At 39.7% G+C, this 22,850-nt stretch overlaps 1 protein-coding gene across 2 annotated transcripts in view; it reads right to left on the reverse strand.

Annotated features, from left to right (window-relative positions):
• The window catches only part of atxn7.S (ataxin 7 S homeolog), a 106,588-nt gene that overhangs the window by 36,845 nt on the left and 46,893 nt on the right, over positions 1 to 22,850 (reverse strand). For both annotated transcript variants that reach the window (XM_018261498.2, XM_018261499.2), the window contains exon 4: positions 7,430 to 7,534. In XM_018261498.2, coding sequence (XP_018116987.1) covers positions 7,430 to 7,534 — 105 coding nt within the window. The remainder of the gene's footprint in view (positions 1 to 7,429; positions 7,535 to 22,850) is intronic.

Here is a 22,850-nt window from a genome sequence, read left to right on the forward strand (position 1 = left end):
CTCTGGGCTCAGATTACAGCAGAGAAGGGAGGGAGGAGAGAGGAGCAAACTGAGCATGCTCAAGCTCTAGCGGTTTATGCTGAAAACAGGAAGGCTGATACAGAAGCCCATGTATACACAATTGTATAAAAAATGTGATGTTTCTTTTAACAGAGGACTCAGAGCAGCATTACGTTGAGGGTTTACTGGTGTATTTATATAGACCTTTCTGATAAAGCTTACTTAGTTTTAATCTTTCCTTCTACTTTAAAGGAGAACTAAACCCCCCAATGAGAAAAGCCCCATCCACTACCACCCCAATAGTCCCCTGTCCCTGCTTGCTCCCTGCATAGTCTTCCGCATCTTTGGTTTCTTATCCTCTTCCTTCCCTTTGGCAATTTCCGGCACACGCGCAGTTGGGGCGAAAACCAGACTGGATGCAACTGAGCATGCCCCAAATAGCTCAGTGTTGGCGTTCCCTAGAGCTCCCTGTGAAAGATGGCGCCCTAGAGCTCCGATGCGCTACTCTGCATGGAGAAGTGAGTGACATTTGGGGACACTTTTTGCACTAATAAACTATGCAGGGAGGAAACAGGGTGTGGGGGCTATGGGGGGGGGGTAGTGGATGGAGCTTTTCTCATTGGCGGTTTATTACGCCTTTTAGCGAAAATCAAATATAAGAACCCTAGGATCGATTTGTTTGGCTAGGTCAGCAAGGAATGGATCTTTGCCTGACCATTCATGGCCAAATTGGGCTGATCCAGTTGTTTGACACCTGGATAAAGATTCGGGTCATAGATGTACCTGTACCATCAGATTAGTGGTGCCTGTGCAAGTCTGCTGATACAGAACTGTATTAACACTCCAGGGCACTCCCCAACAGGGATTTTTGGGTAGGGCCCATACATGGATAAATAGGGGGCCAGCTTAAGGCACTCTGTGACTAGAGTTGCCATATTTTCTGGAAAAAAATGCCGGCCTTCCTATATATTTATCTTTTTTCCCTATTAATAACATTGGGATGAACCGTCATTTTTACTGGCCAGGTAAAATACGGCCAGGTGGCAACCCTATCTGTGGCACATTTTTAGGGGCAAAACAAAAACCCCCAAAAATGCCCAATATGCAAAACTTATTTCAGAACTGCTGTACTTACAGGGCTGATACTGATGCCAATATAGCTTAGAAATCTGCCTGGAAGATTTCAATAAAAACAGAAACTAGTATGCACACCAACGTATTATATCTATATTTTATTAATATCTATTTTATTTCCGATTCAGCTCTAGGCATGTGCCCTGTATAAAGTGCAGCTATGGAACTCTTGGCCGGCTACCATTACAGTATGTGTTCTCTTATTAGAGCAGCGCGCATTTTAGAATTCCTGTTCCTTAATTGCTTGTACTTCGTCCAAACGGGAGGGTGTGTCTTTGGTTTGGTTCGGTTTCCAAAGTAATTGAAAAGCAGGAAAATGAAGTCCCTTAATTTTGAGTTCCACAAAGCCTGAAGCTGGCACCACCTTGTCACCCACCGCACTCTGTCCCTCCCCTCACTGACAGGTGCCCCTCAAAGCGCATCACATGAAAAACTGAAATCAGCCAAAGTAATCCTATAATAATCCTATAAGTAATCCTATAATTCCCCTGCTGCAGTCAGAATGTGTTCAGGGGGTGGGGCTTGCAGACAAGCTTCAGAGCGACCGACTGCTAGAACCTGAATCTTAAGCAGCCAATGAGACAGCCAGTTACCCCGCAAGACCACCCACCACAAAGCAGGTTGCAGTCGGATCATGTGCACCAGGGTAGCCAGGTTGGCTATAAATCCAGGCCGGTTTTGAAAGTACAAACTAGCCAAATTACGGATTTGGGCTACTTTTTGGGCCTTTGGCTGGTTTGTACTTTGGAAACCAACCAAAGTTTTTTCTTGCCCTAATGTGCCAAGCCTGCATCTCCCAATGCATTTTGGGTAATGTAGTTTTTGTTTAACAATTTGCCGACTGCCAAGTTTTATGTAAGACTACAATATCCAGCATGCAATGGGACTGACCTGTGTGGAAGTTGGGAATTACCAGATTTTGGGCTCTGTATTCTCGCATTTTCCCGGTGACTTTCCCCAATTTCAGACAATTTTGGGGCAAAAATCTGCTGGCCACCAAAGTGACTAGAGGTTGAATTGTTTTAGAAATATTTATTGAAACTGTATATGTATTCGGGCCTCATGGGGCCCCTATACCTCACCTTGGTGACGGGCGAATCTTTTCCACTTTGCTTTACAGAAAAATCTGCAAATCAGTGAAAATTGAAAAAGGCGTATTCTCACATATATTCATTTATTTTTTAGACTTTTTTTCCCCACTTTACATGTGTTATTTTGGGCTACTTTTGAAGTGCCTCTTGGCTAGTTTTTGGCTGGGTTTGTAGCTGAATTTGGCTGGTTTTGAAAATTAGACCTGGCAGCCCTGATGTGAACGTGCCCCAGTTAAACCAGCAAAAGAATCACAGACCTTGCCATTTGGATGGTGGTGCAAACACAGGCCAAAATTTGTACAGATCCCTCAGCTGAAAGGAGCAGAAGGGTGCCAGGCAGTGAAGACAAACAAGACTATGGCTTATTCAGTCTGTTTCATACAAATTCTTGAGTAATGAAAGGTTCTTGAATTGGCACAACAATCAGTATTCTGACTGCAGTGTGATACAACCTTGAGTAAAACTGCTCAACATTCAGAAAAAGACAAGTCTGATCCTTTGTGTCAAGTTATACTCTATATGTCTTAAAGGAAAACTATACCCCCCAAACAATGTAGTTCTCTGTAAAACCCTGCTTCATTTAAATAAACCATTTTCATAATAATATACTTTTCTAGTAGTATGTGCCATTGGGTAATCATAAATAGAAAATTGCCATGTTAAAAAATAAGGGCCGCCCCCTGGGATTGTATGACTCACTGTGCACACAAACATACCAACAATCTATGCTTGTTAGGTCACATGAGCCAATTAACAGACAGATTGAGTTGTAACCTACACATAAAAAGCTACACAACATAAGTAGTTTGGAAATTAAACATGGAACCCAAATAGTTTTTTTCATTAAAGCATACCTCCCAACATTTTGTAAGTAAAAAAAGCGGAAAAAAAATGCTCTCTCACATAGCGCATAGTGTGGCCACCCCCCTAATTACCATGTTCATTTTACAAAATTTGGCAGGTTATGAAAATTTGAAAATATTTCTCCTTATCTAAACAGTTTTTTGTGTCTCAAAATCTTATTTGCTCCGGTTAACTCTTCTGTGCTCCTCTCTGCTAAAAGCTAAGTGAGTAACTGTTTCTTTTTCTGGCTGTTCAGTGCAGAGAAAATAGGGACTTTCCAGTACAAATGAGGGACTGCAGGTTGAGCTGTCAAAAGAGGGACTGTCCCTCCGAAAAAAGGGACAGTTGGAAGGTATGATTAAAGCATCCATACCTATTAGTACCTGAGTTGTTAATTAAATATTACCTGCCCCGCCTCTATGCCAGGATTCGGTTCGGGATTTGGCCGAATCCTTCTGCCCGGCCAAACCAAATCCTAATTTGCATATGCAAATTAGGGACGGGGAGGGAAAACGCGTGACTTTTTGTCTCAAAACAAGGAAGTAAAACATTGTTCCCCTTCCCACCCCTAATTTGCATACGCAAATTAGGTTTCAGATTCGGTATTCGGCCGAATCTTTCACAAAGGATTCGGGGTTCGGCCGGATCCAAAATAGTGGTTTTGGTGCATCCCTAATTAATAACAATGTCCACAAAATGGCTTCTACCTGCGTGCTGTGATTGTGTAATTCCAAGACTGAAGGAAACAAAATATAAACAATAAATGAAGTGTAAGTAAGTAAGTTTTATTTTGCTAAACTAACATGAAAAAAAATAATTTGGAATTATTTCTTAGGGTGACAGGTCCCCTTCAAAAGGTTGAACTTGATGGATGTGCATCTTTTTTCAACCTAACTTGCTATGTTACTATGTAGATGCTGCAGCGGCAGCCCCACTGGCAGTGCCAAGTCGCCGAGGGGGTGAAACCCATAATCCGTCCTAAAAAAATGAAGTGACTAAACTGACAAATGAGTCATTCAGCCGAACATGAAATGACTCTATTATTTTTATTCCTATAATCTGAACACGGGCCAGGGCCAAGCTGCACTAATGAGAAGTCATTGCTTTAAAGAAGACCTGGGGGTAAATTTACTAAGGGGCAAAAATTCGCTAGTGATGGTTTCGCACCCGTTGCTACACTTCGCCAGGCGAAAATTCGCTCAGACAATGATAATTTACTAAAATGCGAAGTTGCATCCAGGGCGGCGAACGCTTTCGAATTTTCGGTAGCGTTACTTCGGCAATCAAAGCAAAGATGCAATATCGTTCAGTAGTGCCTAGCGCAACTTCGTTAGAGGTCTTCACTCAGGCTAATTTGCATACAGTGGAAAATTATAAAGTTGAATGGACGTATATGTTGCAGCAAATACATTACACTACACAAGTCCAGGGAACCTTAATAAAGACAATGGAGTTGCTATAATGCCCACTGTATAGTTTATGCTCCATATGTTGGAAAATGTATGGGGGAAACCGGTTATCCGAAAAAAATTTCAAGGACTTTTGCAGACTATCACTCTGAAAAAAGGAAGACACCCGCGTTTTTTGGGACTTGTAAGTAACAAGTAACAAGTAACAGAGGATTGAGGAAGATCTATACACTTCAATGCACTTAGCCTGGTCTGAGCTGGTGAAGGCAAGTCTGGCGAAAGAGGTAAAGTTCAGTAAAATCCGCATCTTAGTGAATTTGCGGAGTAACGTCCATTCGCCACATCGTAAATTCGCCTGGCAATAGAGTGTGAATGATCGCTAGTGTCTGTCTCTTTAGCTAGCGAAATTACGCCTGCACCCGTTAGTAAATCGTCAAAGTGGCGAATTGTCGCCAGCGTTAGTCACTTTGCCCTTTAGTAAGTGTGCCCCTAGGACTTTAGGCCGATACTGCTGCTGTGCCAGTCACAACACCTTGTCTGTATGGTGTTGGCTCTTTATGCAGCTAACGGTGATGTCTGCAGATATGATCCACAGCTTGTTGTACTGGACTCCCCCTGCTGCTGATCTTTAAAAGCACAATTTCTAATGCTGGCCACAGACACAAAGATCCGATCGTACTAATCAACGTACGATCGGACTTCCCCATCTCCCGACCAGCCGCTAACAATTCTGATCAAATAAAGTACAACAGAACATAATAGCCAGAACCCTACTTCCTGCTTTTCAGCTCTCTAACTCTGAGTTAGTCAGTGACTATAAGGGGGCCACATGGGACATAACTGTCCAGTGAGTTTGTAATTGATCCTCAGTATTCAGCTCATATTCAAAAGCAACAATTTTGACCCATGTGCCCCCCCCCTCAAGTCTCTGATTGGTTACTGCCTGGTAACCAATCAGTGGAAACCAAGAGAGCTGAAAAGCAGGAAGTGGTGTTCTGGCTATTATGTTACACATCCACTCACTCCAGCCTTTATACATTACATTTTTGGCTAACTAACTATATTAGATACATCTATTATTTTGCACAGGCTATTTACCTAGTTATTATTTTTATACTGAACAATTCCTTTAAAACTGCCCAGTTTCACAAACCACCCTTGCTGATGCTTTATGCACACAACGTGCCTGTACTACAAGTTTGTATAGATACACAGGACAGGGATCTGCCAATTCACTTGCTTTTGTGCAGTTATTCTTCATAGTTGGTCATAAAGAGAGAGTTGGTTTTGTTGCCTATTAAGAAATGGTTCATATCCATATGTTAAATGAATATCTGATAAACAGAATGCAATGTACTTATAGAAATCTATACCCTCCTACTGTACTGTCTATGGGAATCAATATGGCACCTCCCTCCTCCCATATGTATAAATACAAATATACAGAGAAGGAATGTTCTGGGCACACAATAAGCTATACCCTCATACTGTACTGTCTAAGGGAATCAATATGGCACCTCCTCCCATATGTATAAATACAAATATACAGAGAAGGAATGTTCTGGGCACACAATAAGCTATACCCTCATACTGTACTGTCTAAGGGAATCAATATGGCACCTCCTCCTCCCATATGTATAAATACAAATATACAGAGAAGGAATGTTCTGGGCACACAATAAGCTATACCCTCATACTGTACTGTCTAAGGGAATCAATATGACACCTCCTCCCATATGTATAAATACAAATATACAGAGAAGGAATGTTCTGGGCACACAATAAGCTATACCCTCATACTGTACTGTCTAAGGGAATCAATATGGCACCTCCATCCTCCCATATGTATAAATACAAATATACAGAGAAGGAATGTTCTGGGCACACAATAAGCTATACCCTCATACTGTACTGTCTAAGTGAATCAATATGGCAACTCCTCCTCCCATATGTATAAATACAAATATACAGAGAAGGAATGTTCTGGGCACACAATAAGCTATACCCTCATACTGTACTGTCTAAGGGAATCAATATGGCACCTCCTCCCATATGTATAAATACAAATATACAGAGAAGGAATGTTCTGGGCACACAATAAGCTATACCCTCATACTGTACTGTCTAAGGGAATCAATATGGCACCTACTCCTCCCATATGTATAAATACAAATATACAGAGAAGGAATGTTCTGGGCACACAATAAGCTATACCCTCATACTGTACTGTCTAAGGGAATCAATATGACACCTCCTCCCATATGTATAAATACAAATATACAGAGAAGGAATGTTCTGGGCACACAATAAGCTATACCCTCATACTGTACTGTCTAAGGGAATCAATATGGCACCTCCATCCTCCCATATGTATAAATACAAATATACAGAGAAGGAATGTTCTGGGCACACAATAAGCTATACCCTCATACTGTACTGTCTAAGGGAATCAATATGGCACCTCCATCCTCCCATATGCATAAATACTAATATACAGAGAGGGGATGCTCTGGGCACACACTAAATGCTAAATGACTATATTTTTATGCTTTACTGCTATTTTACACCATTCCCTGTCACAGTGAAGCTTACAGTCTAAAGTCCCTTCACAAACAAATATAAACACACACACAGGCGACTACAGAGTGTCAGGGAAGCTGGGAATTGTATTTCTAACGGAGTATATAAAATATTAAGCAATTAATATTAATTAGTATATAAGTTTATATAATATACATAGTAAGGGGTAAATGGTCCCATGTATAATAGAGAGTACAGGGCAGATCCATTTAATAAGGACAGTAATTATAAAAAAAAAAAAGATTCTTCACGCTGCAACAATACCCTCATCAGAAACGGTGAAACGCGAGAGCGCCATAATGACAGAAAGCTCGTTCCCTAATCCCGCTGAAACTACACCCCTTACTTATTAAGGAGCAGTTAAGCACTTACCATAATGAGATTGAAATGCCTGTGGCTTTATGACCTGATTACAGTGGCTGCACATCACCAGATAGAACTCATCGTAGGCCGGGCACAGACCAAATATTGCCATATCTGTAGAAAGAAAGGGAATAGGCACGTTAGGTTTATGCTGGGGGGAAAGGGTGAGTTTTTCTGTTTATTTAGAAAAAAACTAAGATCTAATAATCAAATCAATACACTATCAGAAGGTTTGTATGTGACATCCTTTTATTAACCCATGCAGGTTCCTCATTCCCTCCTTCATTATCATGTTTATATGAGTCGGCATCACACACTAGACTCCCAACAACCCTCAGCTGCAACTAAGTACCAGTTATCCGGAAACCCGTTATCTAAAAAGCTCCGAATTACAGAATGGCCGTCTCCCATAGACTTTATTTTATCCAAATAATCCACATGTTTAAAAATGATTTCCTTTTTCTGTGTAATAATAAAACAGTCGCTTGTACTTGATCCCAACTAAGATATAATTAATCCTTATTGGAAGCAAAACCAGCCTATTGGGTTTATTTAATGCTTACATGATTTTATAATAGACTTAAGGTATGAAGATCCAAATTACAGAAAGATTCATTATCTGGAATATCCCAGGTCCTGAACATTCTGGTTAACAGGTCCCATACCTGTATATACAAGGTTCCCTATGGTTCTTAAGGTCATGCAACAACTGGTCGTGCAAACCATTGTCCTGTTGCTACAGGCAGAGACCGTAGCAACCAAGAGGCACTTTAACCTGGAGAATTGCAGTTTTATACATTAAACTCAAAGACTTTGAAAAAAAAAGACCAACTGCAAATTCGCTTGGCAAAATCTGTTATTTCAAGGTAAACTTTGGTCCTTTGATTTTGGAGGAGTAGGCAGTAGGTAGTGATAAGCAAAAATGTCCCGCGAAACTCATTGAAGTCAATAGGCGTTTTTACTCGCACAACAATTTTTCTTGCTCCAAATACATTAAAGTCAATGGCCGCTTTTCTTATGCCGACTTTTTTTCTCCAAGTGCAATAAGTCAATAGGCGTTTTTTCTTATGGCAACTTTTTTTCTCCAAATAGATTAAGGCAGAGATACACGCTGCAATTCGGGGAGATTAGTCACCCGGGGACAAATCTCCTCTTCTTTGAGGCGACTATTCTTCCCGATCTGCCTGCCCTTCCTCACAACGAAACTTGGGCGACTTCGAAAAACGAATCGCTCCGAGTGCCGGCCGGAAGGCAGGGGAGGCAGTTAGGGGAGATTAGTCGCCCTGAAGAAGAGGAGATTTGTTGCTGGGCGACTAATTTCCCTGGATCACAGCGTGTCTCTACCCTTAAAGTCGTTTTTTCTTATGGCGACTTTTTTTCTCCAAATGCATTAAAGTCAATGGGCTTTTTTTTTTTTGCCAAATTTTCCAGAGGCGAACTTCGTTATTTCACCGAAAATTCATGGCTGGCTAATAAATTCGCTCATCACTAGTAGGCAGTGCACAGGACAGCAGATCATCTGAAGGAAATGAGAAGCATTTAATAAACCTGAGCTGAAGATCCATACAATAAATATGGGCTATAGTCCCAGCAGGGCCTGGAATGATATAGCAGAGCGGAAAATAGGTCAAGTAGTTCTCAGTTGACATTAAGCTCAATAGAAAACATTTATCACAGGAAGACACACGTCGGCAATGTTCCTTCTGGCCGTTAACCGGTAGGAAAGGGAAACACAGGGTCCGTCTATGGAACCTCTGGGACAGATTCAGGGGACAGCAGATTTCTGGCTCAGGGCAACACAGATGTCCCTGTATAGTTTCCATGAAACATGATCTAGTACAGTGATCCCCAACCAGTGGCTCGTGAGTAACATGTTGCTCCCCTACCCCCCATATGTTGCTCCCAGTGGCCTCAAAGCAGGTGCTTATTTTTGAATTCCTGTATTGGAAGTTTTGGTTGCATGAACCCATTTTTACATCTAAAAAAAAAAAAAGCCGCCTGCAGGCTGCCAGTCAATATAGGGGCTACCAAATAGCCAATTACAGCACATATTTGGCACCCCAGGAAAATTCTTCATGTAAACTCGTTTTACAATTGAATGTGGCTCATGGGTCAGAAAAGGTTGGAGACTCCTGATCTAGTACATACCCCAACTTATTATTTACACTGTACATTCCATTTAATTAGCTTTTTTTGCTATCCTTTTTGGCATTTTTACTGGTCAGTAAGGTCAATGGTCCCACATGCAAGTTGAAAAAGAGAATTTTTTTTTTTTATCAACAAAAAAAAATCTCAAACCACAGTCCAGATGTCGGTGTCTTTCATACTAAACTATAAATTTGAAAGGATTATTCACCTTTAAAATAATTTTTAGTATAATGTAAAGAGTAGGGATGCACCAAATACAGGATTCGGTTCGGGATTCAGCCTTTTTTAGCAGGATTCGCCTGAATCCTTCTGCCCGGCTGAACCCGAATTTGCATATGCGAATTAGGGGCGGGAGGGAAATCAGGTGACTTTTTGTCACAAAACAAGGAAGTAAAACATATTTTCCCCTTCCCACCCATAATTTGCTTATGCAAATTAGGATTCTGATTCGGTTCGGTCAGGCGAATCTTTCGCAAAGGATTCGGGGGGTTTGTCGAATCCAAAATAGTGGATTCGGTGCATCCCTAGTAGAGAGTGCTATTTTGGGATAACCTGCAATTTAGTGATGTGGGGGCCAGCCCAATACCCACAGGTCAGGTGGGTTCAGCCAACATAAGCACAACTCTTGCGGGTCAGCGGCGAGTTGACTGCTGCTCTCTGCGACCTTACAACTGTCGGCTTCCAATTTCCGGTTTTATAGATGGGCACCTGCCCCGTCCCACTTCATCAGCGGTTCTATAAATGGAGGGGGTAGCTGGATGCAATTGGTTTTTAATTTTTATTATTCGTAGTATTTAGCTTTTCATTCAGAAGCTCTCCAATTTTGCAGTTTCAATATCCTGGTTACAAGGGTCCAAATGACCCTAGCAACCATGTATTGATTTGTATAATATGAATATGAAAGGCCTGAATAGAAAGAAGAGTAATAAAAAGTTGCAATAACAACACATTTGTAGCCTTACAGAGCATTTGTTTGCAACTGGTGTATCGATAATCTTCTTATATAGTTATTGTTGTTCCTCTCTTAGGGTAAGGGCAGAGACACGGGAAGATTAGGGGAGACTTCGTTGCCCGGTGACTAATCGACTCTTTTTCTAATGTCCCCGAAAAGCTTTCCCACTGGCTAGAATCTAAATCGCTGAAGGGATGGCACTCGGAGTGCTTCGTTTTCCGAAATCGCTTGAAGTTTCCTCGTGAGGCAACTTCTGAAAACGAAGCACTCCGAGTGCCATCTTGGAGATGATTTAGATTCTAGCTGGCAGATGGCTTTTTGGGGAGATCAGTCACCCGAAAAAAAGAGGTGATTAGTCGTCGGGTGACTAAATCTCCCTGAATCTTCCCGTGTGTGTCTGTCCTTACAGATACGGAGAGTTTTCTGCCCTTCTGCAAGTCAATATTGATTACAACTCATGCGTTTAATTATAATGCAAACAAGCTCTTGTAAGTATAGGTTTCACTTCACTTGCATTGCTCCGTGCAGCCGGGAGGAACAGGCCGGCATGTGCTAAATAAAAAGATGATCATTTCACTAATAGATTTCCCATTCACAAGATTAAGAGATCCTCTGTTTCAAGGTGGTGGTAAGAACTGGCAGACAAACAAGGAATCTTTGCAGCACATTGCATGGCATTGTATATACGCTGGCACGGTGCCCGGCTGGTGTAGCAGTAATGCCCATCCACAGAGCCTGTTAACCATCAACTGGAGAGTTTTTCTCTTTCTTAATTATATTAACATTGGTCTCTCTGCGGCTCTGCAAGTGTAACCAGGCTGCTAAACAGAGCATGTCCCAGTCACAAAGTAATCACCTCTTCCCGGAAATATTCCATCGTCAATATTTACCCCTGCGCCAATAATCACTATCCACACTGACGACAAAGCCAACAGAAAGTTCATGGGGACTCTTAAAGGAGAAGGAAGGTTTAGAACCAAGTAAGCTTAATCAGAAAGGTCTATATAAATACACCAGTAAACCCTCAAAGTAATGCTGCTCTGAGTCCTCTGTCAAAAGAAACACCACATTTCTTTCCTTCTATTGTGTACTCATGGGCTTCTGTATCAGACTTCCTGTTTTCAGCTTAAACCTCCAGGGCTTGGGCTTGAGCATGCTCAGTTTGTTCCTCTTCCCCCTCCCTTCTCTGCTGTAATCTGAGACCCGAAGCTAAAAGTGAGAAAGGAGAGACTCAGGCAGGGAGTGATGTCACACCAAGTGAACATGGCAGCTGCTATCCTAAACAAACAGAGCTTTTAGAGCTGTTTAATCAGGTAAAGTAAAGCATTCTGCAGAATAAATATAGTGTTAAAGCTTGCACTATTGTGGCTAATCTATTGGCAATAAATTGCTTCGGAACTTTCCTTCTCCTTTAAACCATTATGAGAATGGAAATGAGCTGACTTCTATACGCAGCACAACGCATTTCATGCAGACTGCAATTAAAGGGATGCTGTGGGCAGAATAAAAAAAATGTTTAGTTTTGCATGAAAACAGTGGGAAATGTTGTGTAGGGTAACGGGGGGGGGATACATTACAGCTCGAACATTATGCTGATCATAAAGGGGCCAAAACTGACCGCAATATGGGACAAAAAAAGAAAACCTGAGTAATTACCGAAGCTGGGGATCTATCAAAGGCCAAATGACCATCATCAGGGTGAATATTTTGGCCTGTTTGTTTGTGCTACTGAACACACACACAGAAGACAGAATTTAATATCACCACCCCATGTGTCTCTGCCCACTTTTGGTCCCCTGTAAGTTAACTTTTAGTAAATTATAGAATGTAAGCATGTTTTCAATTGGCCTTCATTTTCTTTTTTTTTTTTTTTTAATAGTATTTTAAATATTTACCTTCTTCTCTTTCCGGCTTTGAAATGACCCCTTCTAACAAATGTTCTGTAAGGCTAAACATGTATTGTTATTGCTACTTTTTATTACTTTATTCCAATCCTCTCCTATTCTTATTGCAGTCTCTTATTCAAATCAATGCATGGTTGCTAGGGGAATTTGGACCCTAGCAACCAGATAGCAGAAATTGCAAACTGGAGAGCTGCTGAATAAAAAGCTAAATAACTCAAAAACTAGAAATAAAAAAAAATGAAAAGCAATTGCAAATTGTCTCAGAATATCACTCATTACTTTATACTAAAAGTTATTTGAAAGGTGCACAACCCCCTTAGGCTTGCCTGGCATTTTCCGGTAGACATATGACTATTTCCATTTCGGGTCCAGCAAACAGCAGAAGCCATATCTTGCTTTAAGGCAAGCATACTAGATATACCTTCAGGATCAGAACTACCGTCCCTATGAAGCAAAATTAATTAGCCTTTAGGAATATGGCACATAGATTGCATTCTCCACTAAAGTTTTTTTTGGCTGGCAGACCAGCACAGTGCCGGACTGGGACACCAGGGGCCCACCATAAAAAATCTTAGACCAGAGGCCCACCATAAAAAAAACTTAGCCAATGGGCCCACCGAAATAACTTTAGACAAGGGGCCCACCATAAAAACCTTAGACCATGGGCCCACCATTAATAACCTTAGACCAGGGGCCCACCATAAAAAAACTTAGCCAATGGGCCCACCGAAATAACTTTAGACAAGGGGCCCACCATAAAAAACCTTAGACCATGGGCCCACCATTAATAACCTTAGACCAGGGGCCCACCATAAAAAAACCGTAGACCAGGGACCCAACCAAAAACCTTAGACCAGGGGCCCACCCAAAAACCTTAGACCAGGGACCCACCCAAAAACTTTAAACCAGGGGTCCACCCAAAAACCTTAGACCAGGGGTCCACCCAAAAACCTTAGACCAGGGGCCCACCCAAAAACCTTGGACCAGGGACCCACCGTAAAAAACCTTAGACCAGTGGCAGACCCAAAAACCTTAGACCAGGAGCCCACTCTCAGTACTATTAATCTTCCTCTGCTCACTCAACCTCTATTCCCCTAGTCTCTATTCTTTACATACTATAATCTATTATTCCATCTATTTAGCCTCTTTGTTCTCATAGAAATAGGGAATGGCCATGAAATAGACCAAATGTTTAGAAGCAGGAGGGCCGACACTGGACAAGCACCAATGCTTCTTATTCAGTTGAATTAGGAACATGCAGCAAGGCTGGGTATCGTCATATGAGCTGCACTTGCCCATTCCAGAAGTAAAGGCCCCCCCTAGCTTTGTGGGATTTATATTACCCACGCTTTCAGTATGAAAAGAGGTCTCAGATTATAGCCTTACCCTAAATAATGAACAATGCGAAATTAACGATAATAATAATGATAATAATAATAATAATAATAATAATAAAGAGTGCTGTCCAGTATTTCCTACTGCCTCTTTATTTTGAATGCAGTCAGTAGTCTATAAGAAATGCTTTATATAAGAAGCTTGCATAGCCAGATCAGAGCTGAGAACTTACTAAACCTGTCAGCTGTTTGTCCTATTCTAGGCTTCATTCCTTGCTGCAGCCCTGAGAGGTGGAGAGGTGCAAGAAAAGTAGTTTTCCTGCAACAGAACTAACCTGAGAACTGTTCAATCCCAGAGATTTCCTTAGGAAACAGAAAGTGAGCCTGGACAGCATGATAGACAGACTTTAGGTTAGACTTTAGAGAACTAATGGCATAAGGAAGTATTTTATTGTGGGTTTTTTTTTTTTTTGTTTTTTTTTTGTTTTTAACAGCCAACTGGCTGAAAAACAAGGACAAATCATCAGGACTGGCTACAAAAAGCAAAAAAATTATCACTTTAAAAGTGAAAGCATATAACAAAGGGACTTATTTAAAGCAACGCTGTTTCTGCTAGAATTCTTTTTATAATAAACAAAGCTTTGATTCATGTATTTTGCAAGATTACAGCTCACTTACCGGTTTTATTTCTCTCGTTAAGCAGTTTGTCAGAGTTTCACAAAACCCAGGAGAATTTGGTTTTTATTGGGCAAAAATATGAATCCAGTATAAAATATGCATTGCATTATGGGAAACCGTGACTTTCAGCTGCACCCCAACAAGACAATGTTTTAAAAATATGCAACCTGCTAATTAAAGTGAGCATGAAGCAAAAATCAGCAGCAAGATTTCAAGACTGAATCACAAGAACAAGAGGCGGAATACTCAAAAAAGAAGAAAAAAAAATGTACAGATATGGGACCTGTTATCCAGAATATTCCAAATAATGGATCTTTCGAACGGATAAGAGAAACGGGCGATTCAATGTTCTTTAGACAGGCTCTAATACCTTTAAATAAATTTTTCAGTGTAAAAATAAAAACTGGGTAATTAGAGAAATGTTTTGAATATAGCATACCCCCTAACATTTGAAAAAACGTCTAAAGATTGCCAGCACAAGCATCAATGTATGGTCAAGGGAAAAGTATAGTACAGGTATGGGACCGGTTATCCAGAATGCTCGGGACCTGGGGTTTTCCGGATAATGGATCTTTCCGTAATTTGGGTCTTCATGCCTTAAGTCTACTAGAAATTCATTTAAACATTAAATAAACCCAATAGGCTGGTTTTGCTTCCAATAAGGATTAATTATATCTTAGTTGGGATCAAGTACAAGCGACTGTTTTATTATTACAGGGAAAAAGGAAATCATTTTTAAAAATTTGGATTATTTGGATAAAATGGAGTCTATGGGAGACAGCCATTCCGTAATTCGGAGCTTTCTGGATATCGGGTTTCTGAATAAGGGATCCTATACCTGTATAGTAAATAAGTATATAAAAAGGCCAGCTCACCAGCAGCACTTGGATAGTCTGATTGGAGCACTTGTTCAGGTCTATATTCCCAGCCTCTTGCCCGGATCTCTCCCTCCCTGGCTTATGTTTATTTTGCAAGATTTACAATCACATTCCAGTCTGCTGCCCTGTTTACACCACTTGTTTTGTTACTGAAAAGGCGGCCATTTAAATGGGACCCGTCACCCAAAAAAATGATTCCAAATTCTATTTTATCATGTTAGTCAAGCACAATTAACTTAAATTACACTGCAAAAAATATTTGAATCTTGTTTCCATCAGTCATAGTTATAACATTGTGGACATTTTTATTAAGACAAGCCTTGTATCATCTCAGAATCTTGTTTGTGCACCAGAATGGGGGACCTGATGTCCATCCCCGTGCCCTGGTTACACAATTAAATGGTGAAGAGAACAGGGGAATGTTTTTCTTCCTGTGCTGTTTACAAGCAACTTAGCTTAATAGTTCTTCTACAGAATCGTGTGCACTGCAGTAAATGCTAAGCTAAAGCATACAAACCTGAGGAAGGAGCGATCCAGCTTGGAACAATAATAAGTCAAACTTGAGCAATCATTACTCTAATTAATGACTAACAATAAGTGGCTAATATAGTGTGTGCTGATGGGGGAATGCGTCCAGGAGGAATTTCAATGAGTGTACCCTGCTCAATTTTTTTTGGACACATCTAAATGGCTCTAAGTTTAAAGCTCTTATTTAAGTACAGGATCCCTTATCCGGAAACCCGATATCCAGAAAGCTCCGAATTACGGAATGGCTGTCTCCCATAGACTCGATTTTATCCAAATAATCCAATTTTTTTTAAAATGATTTCCTTTTTCTCTGTAATATTTAAACAATAGCTTGTACTTGATCCCAACTAACATATAATTAATCCTTATTGGAAGAAAAACCAGCCTATTGGGTTTATTTAATGTTTAAATGAATTTCTAGTAGACTTAAGGCATGAAGACCTAAATTAAGGAAAGATCCATTATCCAGAAAACCCCAGGTCCCGAGCATTCTGGATAACAGGTCCCATACCTGTACAAGCAAATGCTGTGATATGTGTTTTTTTTATTATTTTTTGCTCAAGGCACAATGCGGTCCTTGCTGAACAGAATTTTGAAAGCTGAAAAAGCCCTGATCAGACATACAGTTGTGTTTCCAAATAATAGCAGTTTGTTTAAAAAAAGTGAATAATGCTCAAATTCTTTATAATAGCTTTCATTTCCATACACTCAAATCCATTGGGAACACGGCACATTCTATTCCAAAAACATGAAAAAAAATTAATCAGATTTGTGTTATTCCTTTACAGAAAGTGAAGAAAAGAGAAGATTAGGCTGTTCCAAAAAAAAAAAAAATGCAGTTTTCTTTACAAACTCATTCACTCTATAAACAAACATGTTTCAAGATTTTGATTTCCTTTGAATGACTAAACTAATATAGAGCTGTATAATCAGTGTTCCTGTGCTGCACATCTGTGTTACATGGAGTCCACCAACTTCCAACAACCTGTTACATTCCACAATTCTTCTGCATTTCTTGCTTTTGCCTCATGAGCTTGGGGCTTGTCTTACAAACTGTCTGTGGCCCCTAGACCCAAAAAGAACAGTCTTGCTTTCATCAGTCCACAAAAAGTTGCACCATTTCTCTTTAGGTCAGCCAGCAAATTGTAAGCTCTTCAGCACGTGTCTTTTTTTCAGCAATGGGACTTTGCGGGGCTTCTTGCCGATAGCTTAGCTACACATGGGCGCCTTCTAATTGTAACAGTATCACAGGTAACTTTACTCCTTCTTTCATCTTCCTGAAGCTGATCATTGGCTGAGTCTTTGCCATCTTTGGCTATTATTTGAATTAAAAGGGCATGCAAAGGCAAAAAAATAAAATCCCATTTTTACTTTCTTTAATGAAAAAGAAACCTATCTCCAATATACTTTAATTAAAAATGTGTACTGTATTTATAAGAAACCTGACTGTATGCAGTGAAATTCTCCCTTCATTAACTGCTGTGGATAGGAATTGTCAGACGGTCCCTAGCTGCTCTGCAGGGAAATAATCATACTTATGAACAGCAGGGGGAGCCCCCGCCTTACTTCCCAGCCATGCAGAACTCAAGAAGCTTTGTTTGCTTCCCTGTAGAGCAGTCGGCGACTGTGTAGAGATTTGTATTGGATTTTATTTTTGCCTTTACATTACATTTACTGTTTCCAACTCCAGCTGCAGGGACAAAGATCATGGAGCCAGATTTAAACAGATAAACTGGGATTCTATTTGGAGGATTATTTTGCTGCAGCCACTGGTTCTGCAGAGTTGGAGAAAGTTTGTATTAAACAATACAAAAACTATAAAATTCAAATTAGATTACATGACAACACAGGACCCAGTACAGTCTGTATATTCTGATTAGCAGTCTTGCTGTATCGGCTTCTGGCAGATATTATTTGACTTGTGCTGTTTTCATAATTTATGACGATCCCTAAGCAGCCCAGACCACACTGAGCATGTGCACGGTCTTGCAAAGATGTTTAACAAAGTTACAAGATGGTAACCCCCCTGTAGCCAACTTTGAAAGCATAAATCCTTTGTTTGATTAGGCTTGTGATGCAGTAAGTTCATGTTTAGTATACAAAATACCGCATTTCTAGCCTTATTCTATTTTACACTTTACTTCCCCTTTAAGCCTCAATGAATGATTCAATGACACCGAATCAGCAGCATGACATGACCGTTGGGTCTGTTGGTTTCTATTACTCTACTACACCTACTAGTGAATTATTTGCCATAAAGAAATATAATTTCTACCAAAACCAGTGACTGATCAGGTTAGTGATGTTGGACTGCTATTATTCTGAACACAACTGTAGGTTGGGGAGAATGTTGATTTTTTTTTACCATACATGGATGCCAATGTTGGGCAGGGTAAGGCCAGAGCTAAAAGTAGTTGTGTTTATGAACAAAGCAAAATTAAAGACCACCAATTTAGACAACAACTGGAAAATAAACCAAAGGGTAAAATTTTTCTGCAGAAACGATGAACCCGTACAAATGGCTTGCTTGCTCTCCTCAATGCACGGGCTACCATTATGGTTCCTCTCACTTTGCAAACCTCAAGAGGAGGGATACAGGATGTGCATCACAGATACAGATTTTATTTGGGAAAACTACAACTCCCAGCAGCCCCCGACAGCGTGGATACAGGAAGCCACAGAACAAAAGAAGAGTAATAAGGTACTATTCATATGAGAGAGAGGGAATATACTGCCCAGCCTTTAATAATGCCTTTTGTGTAAAAGAGAATCATTCTATAAGGGCAGAATCATCTGTCAGCTCTAAAGCCACGTGTGCCAAATACACACACAGGATGGGGGATGGGAGTATGTAGGCATTAGCACGCCCACGAGAATCAGGCCCTCGGCATATTAAGTCTACCTACAAAAGGGTAAAGCTCTGTTAACAGAGGACTCAATCGCTCCAGCAATAATACCCTGCTGCATGTGCACAGCTTTTCTTATGCCACAAATATTTGCTCTGCTCCTTCTTAAATACGACGTAGAGAAGGATATTCTGACAATTGGTGTTCATGGTTTATTGTTTATGGTTTTTTTAAGTTATTTAGATCTTTATTCAGCAGCTCTCAAGTTTCAGCAATGTGGTTACCAGGGTACAAATTTCCCCAGCAACTATGCAATGATTTAAATAAGAGACTGGATTAAGGACAGGAGACTTCCTAAATACACAGATAAGTAATAAAAAGTAGCATTAACATTACAGAGTATTTGTTTCTCAGATGGGGTCAGGGACCTCCATTTGAAATCTGGAAAGAGTCAGAAGAAGGCAAATAATTTAAAACTATATTTAAAAAAAAAAACAATAATGAAGACCAGCTGAGAAGCTGCTTAGAACTAGCCATTTTTTTGTATAATACACAAAGGGGCAGATTTATCGTGGGTTGAAAATTCCAATTCAAATTTTTTTATGGTCAAAACTGTCAAATTTGACTAGGGAGTTATTCAAATTCTATTCAAGTTTTTTAAAAATTTTGAATTCGATTTTTGAGAATTATCATACTCGAATTTGACTATTTGCCACCTAAAACCATTGCTGTTTAAGCCAACGGGAGACGTCCAGGGATCAATTTGGAGTTGTTTGCCGCCTTCCTGACATTCGAGTTTTTTTTTTTCGAAGACTCGAATCAAGTTTTTAAAACTTGAATCAAATTTGATTCAAGTTTCCGGGTTGATCCTATTCACCGGAGTTTAACAATTTTGTTTTTTAATAAATTTCGAGTTTATGGGAGCTTTTTAAAAACTCGCATGAAATTGAAATTCGACCTTTGATAAATGTGCCTCTAAAAGTGAACTTAAAGGTGTACTACCCCTTTCAGCCACATTCACACATCCTGCAACATGTTAACTCTCTGTGGTTTATTTTCTTTGCTATCAAGAATTTCCATTAGATTAGAGAGGGGTTAGTAATATGAAGATATTAGTGTTAACTGGGTCTGGTACTAATGCCAAATACACTAGCCTTGGAGCATTGAATAAACCAGAAACGTAGTTAGTGTTAAACGCTATAGAATTGACAAGAAGCTCCTTTGTTTATCAGTATTTAAATAAGAACTCAAAATTCACATCAATACAGGACCTAAAGCAACTTTACCATGGCAATAATAGAAGGCAATGTAAATGTAAGTCATCAGGCCACTGGGCAATAATTGTATGAGACAGTGTCGTATAACACAGCAAAGCTTTCACAATGAAGAAGGAATAAAGATTCTGACAATATGCTGGGGGGCTACAATGGCAGATTTGAGAGCCAGCGAAAAAAAAGAGCGAGATAAAGAAACATTTAGCTGGAGCTCTGTACAACACAAGCCAGACTCTGTCGCAAGGTGAAAAATAAAGTGTAATGATATCATAAGCCATATGTAACGTCTATTGCTTTGCATTGTGTGTGTGTGAGAAAATGCCCTGCACAAAATATATACACACCCACGGAGAAGTGTTGGCCATTTGCTCAACACTGTTTTATTTCCACATTTAAAGTTAAACTAAAAAAGTAGCTAGAAATATTGTACATGATGTTTTGTGCTTCTGTACCAGCCCAAGGCAACCACAGCCCTTTAGCAGTAAAGATCTGTGTCTCCAAAGATGCCCCAGTAGCTCCCCATCTTCTTTTCTGCTGATTCACTGCACATGCTCTGTGCTGCTGTCACTTACTGAGCTTAGGGAGCCACTCACAATATACAGTACACATAGAATAGAAATGTCACAATATAAGGCTGATTAGTAATTAATACACATAATTACTACATGGCAGCACAGAAACCAGTGCAATTAGCATCAGAATTTAATAATCAGCAAACCTGTAGCATCAGCTTATATTACAGCCAGGGAAGCTCATTTTCTGCTGGATAATTAGTGACGAGCCCTAAGCTTAGCTTCTCAACAGCCAATCAGAGCCCACTGAGCATGTGAGTGTCACAGACACTTTCCAAGATGGTGACCCCCTGTGACAAGTTTGAAGTCCTGGATCATTGCTGCTATTGACAAGCTCAAACTTTAGCCTCGTGCAATAAGTTCACTATAAAAAATGTACCATTTTTACCAATATTAATTTTTAGGGTTTAGTTCTCCTTTAAGAGCAACAATACAGGTGATACTCTCAAAGATGATCAATTCAGGTCACTTTTGAATAAATCTTACAGGTATGGGACATGTTATTCAGAATACTCAGGCTTTCTGGGTCTTTCTGTAATTTGGATCTCCATAATCTGTGTTTTCTAACATAGACTGGTTTTAGTAGGACTCATATTTTTGCTAGGGTTAGTAACGGAACTAACCAGCATGGGGCTGTTTTATTATTACAGAGATAAAGGAAATAATTTCTAAAAATTAGAATGCTTTGGTTAAAATGCAATCTATGGGAGATGATCTTCCTTTAATTCGGGGCTTTCTAGATAATGGATCCTATACCTGTACTACTTATTCCTTCCCAATCCTTCCCTAAATAATGCACATACAAGACTTTTGCAAAAATGCCCCAATATAGAAAGTAAACATCACACATCCTAGAATTTTCAGAGAGAAAGACTACAAGACACATTATCTCCATCTGCAAGCAGAATTTTCTTAGGGGGTTATTTAGCATCAGTCAAATTTCAAATTTGTGTGAATTTGTTGTACTTCGAATGTATTCACAACTCGAAAGGGAAGTTATTTAGGAAAAAACTTGAACGTCTAATATTCGATCGAATAGTCCCACATTCGATTGAAATCAATCAAAATAGTCCCGAAATCGAATCAAGTTTACTTCCAAAAACAAAAACAAAACTTGAATGTCAGGAAGGCAATTCAAATGGTTCAACGGACCTCTGCAATTGACTTGTAAATGAGGTGGTGAATATTCGAATTAGAATATGGTCGGCCTGTGATAAATCTCACATTTGAATTTACATTCGAGTTGGTACTATTAAATTCAAATTTGTGAGTTTTAACCCAAAGAAAATTTGAAAATTCTAATTTACCATTCGAACCTTAATAAATCTGCCCTTTAGTGTTATTACTTAAGCATTGTGTTCATAATATAATTTATGGGGCAGATTTATCAAACTGTGAGTTTAGATTTTAATAAATAAACACTCTCCCGCATTCTATTCATTCCCGTGGGATTTCTGGAAGCATATTTATCAATTTGTGAAAGTTAGAACGTAACTATTGATAAATACACTTCCAAAAATCCTATGGGAACGACTATAACTTGAGTTTTTATTGATTAAAATCTAAACTTACATTTTGATAAATCTGCCTCTAAAGGTTTTAATGGACCCAATTGTTTTTTTTTCTTATTAAAAAGGTCTGTTTCCTTATGAGTACTGGAAATAAATGGGGGAAATTAATAGACCACAATAGCCTTAAAGGGCACCAATCATGACCAAAATCATTTTCTAAGTAAATACACTATGTGAAAGTTCAAGAAATCTGATTTTTAAAACAGTTAGAATTGTTTGTATAATGTAAATGATCAGCTCACTATTCCTTCTGCAAGATCTCCCCTATCTCCCCTGCAGTTCTAGCTGAGGCAGCCATCTTGGATTTCACTGGCTCCTCCTACCTATATCTTCCCAGCCAACTGTAGCTCTGAAATCTCGCACATGCTCAGTTGAAATTCCTTGTTGCTTATCAACCCTTCTAAGCTATTTTCAAATCAGCCAAACCTGTGTGTTAGCTGCTGTTCAGTAGTGCTGCCACCTGCTGGAAGTTAGTGTGTGCCCTTCATTTGCATAATGACATCACCAGCAGGGGACAAGAGGGAAATATCCTGATACTTCTAGTGGAGGAGTTTACTAAAACAAGGCATTCTGGGTAGAATACTCAAAGCAGTTTTACAATCTGAGCATGCTCCTGAAATTTGCATATTAGAGTCTCTGTTATAGTCTCAGTATGGCCTCCCTCAGTGAAAGAACCCATTTGACAAAATAAGGGATTTTTTTAAAACCTGCAGTTTTTTTGAAAAACGATATATGTAGTTTGATT

The sequence above is a fragment of the Xenopus laevis genome, chromosome 4S (genome assembly GCF_017654675.1).
Source record: "Xenopus laevis strain J_2021 chromosome 4S, Xenopus_laevis_v10.1, whole genome shotgun sequence".
In the NCBI taxonomy this organism is placed as follows: Eukaryota; Metazoa; Chordata; class Amphibia; order Anura; family Pipidae; genus Xenopus; species Xenopus laevis.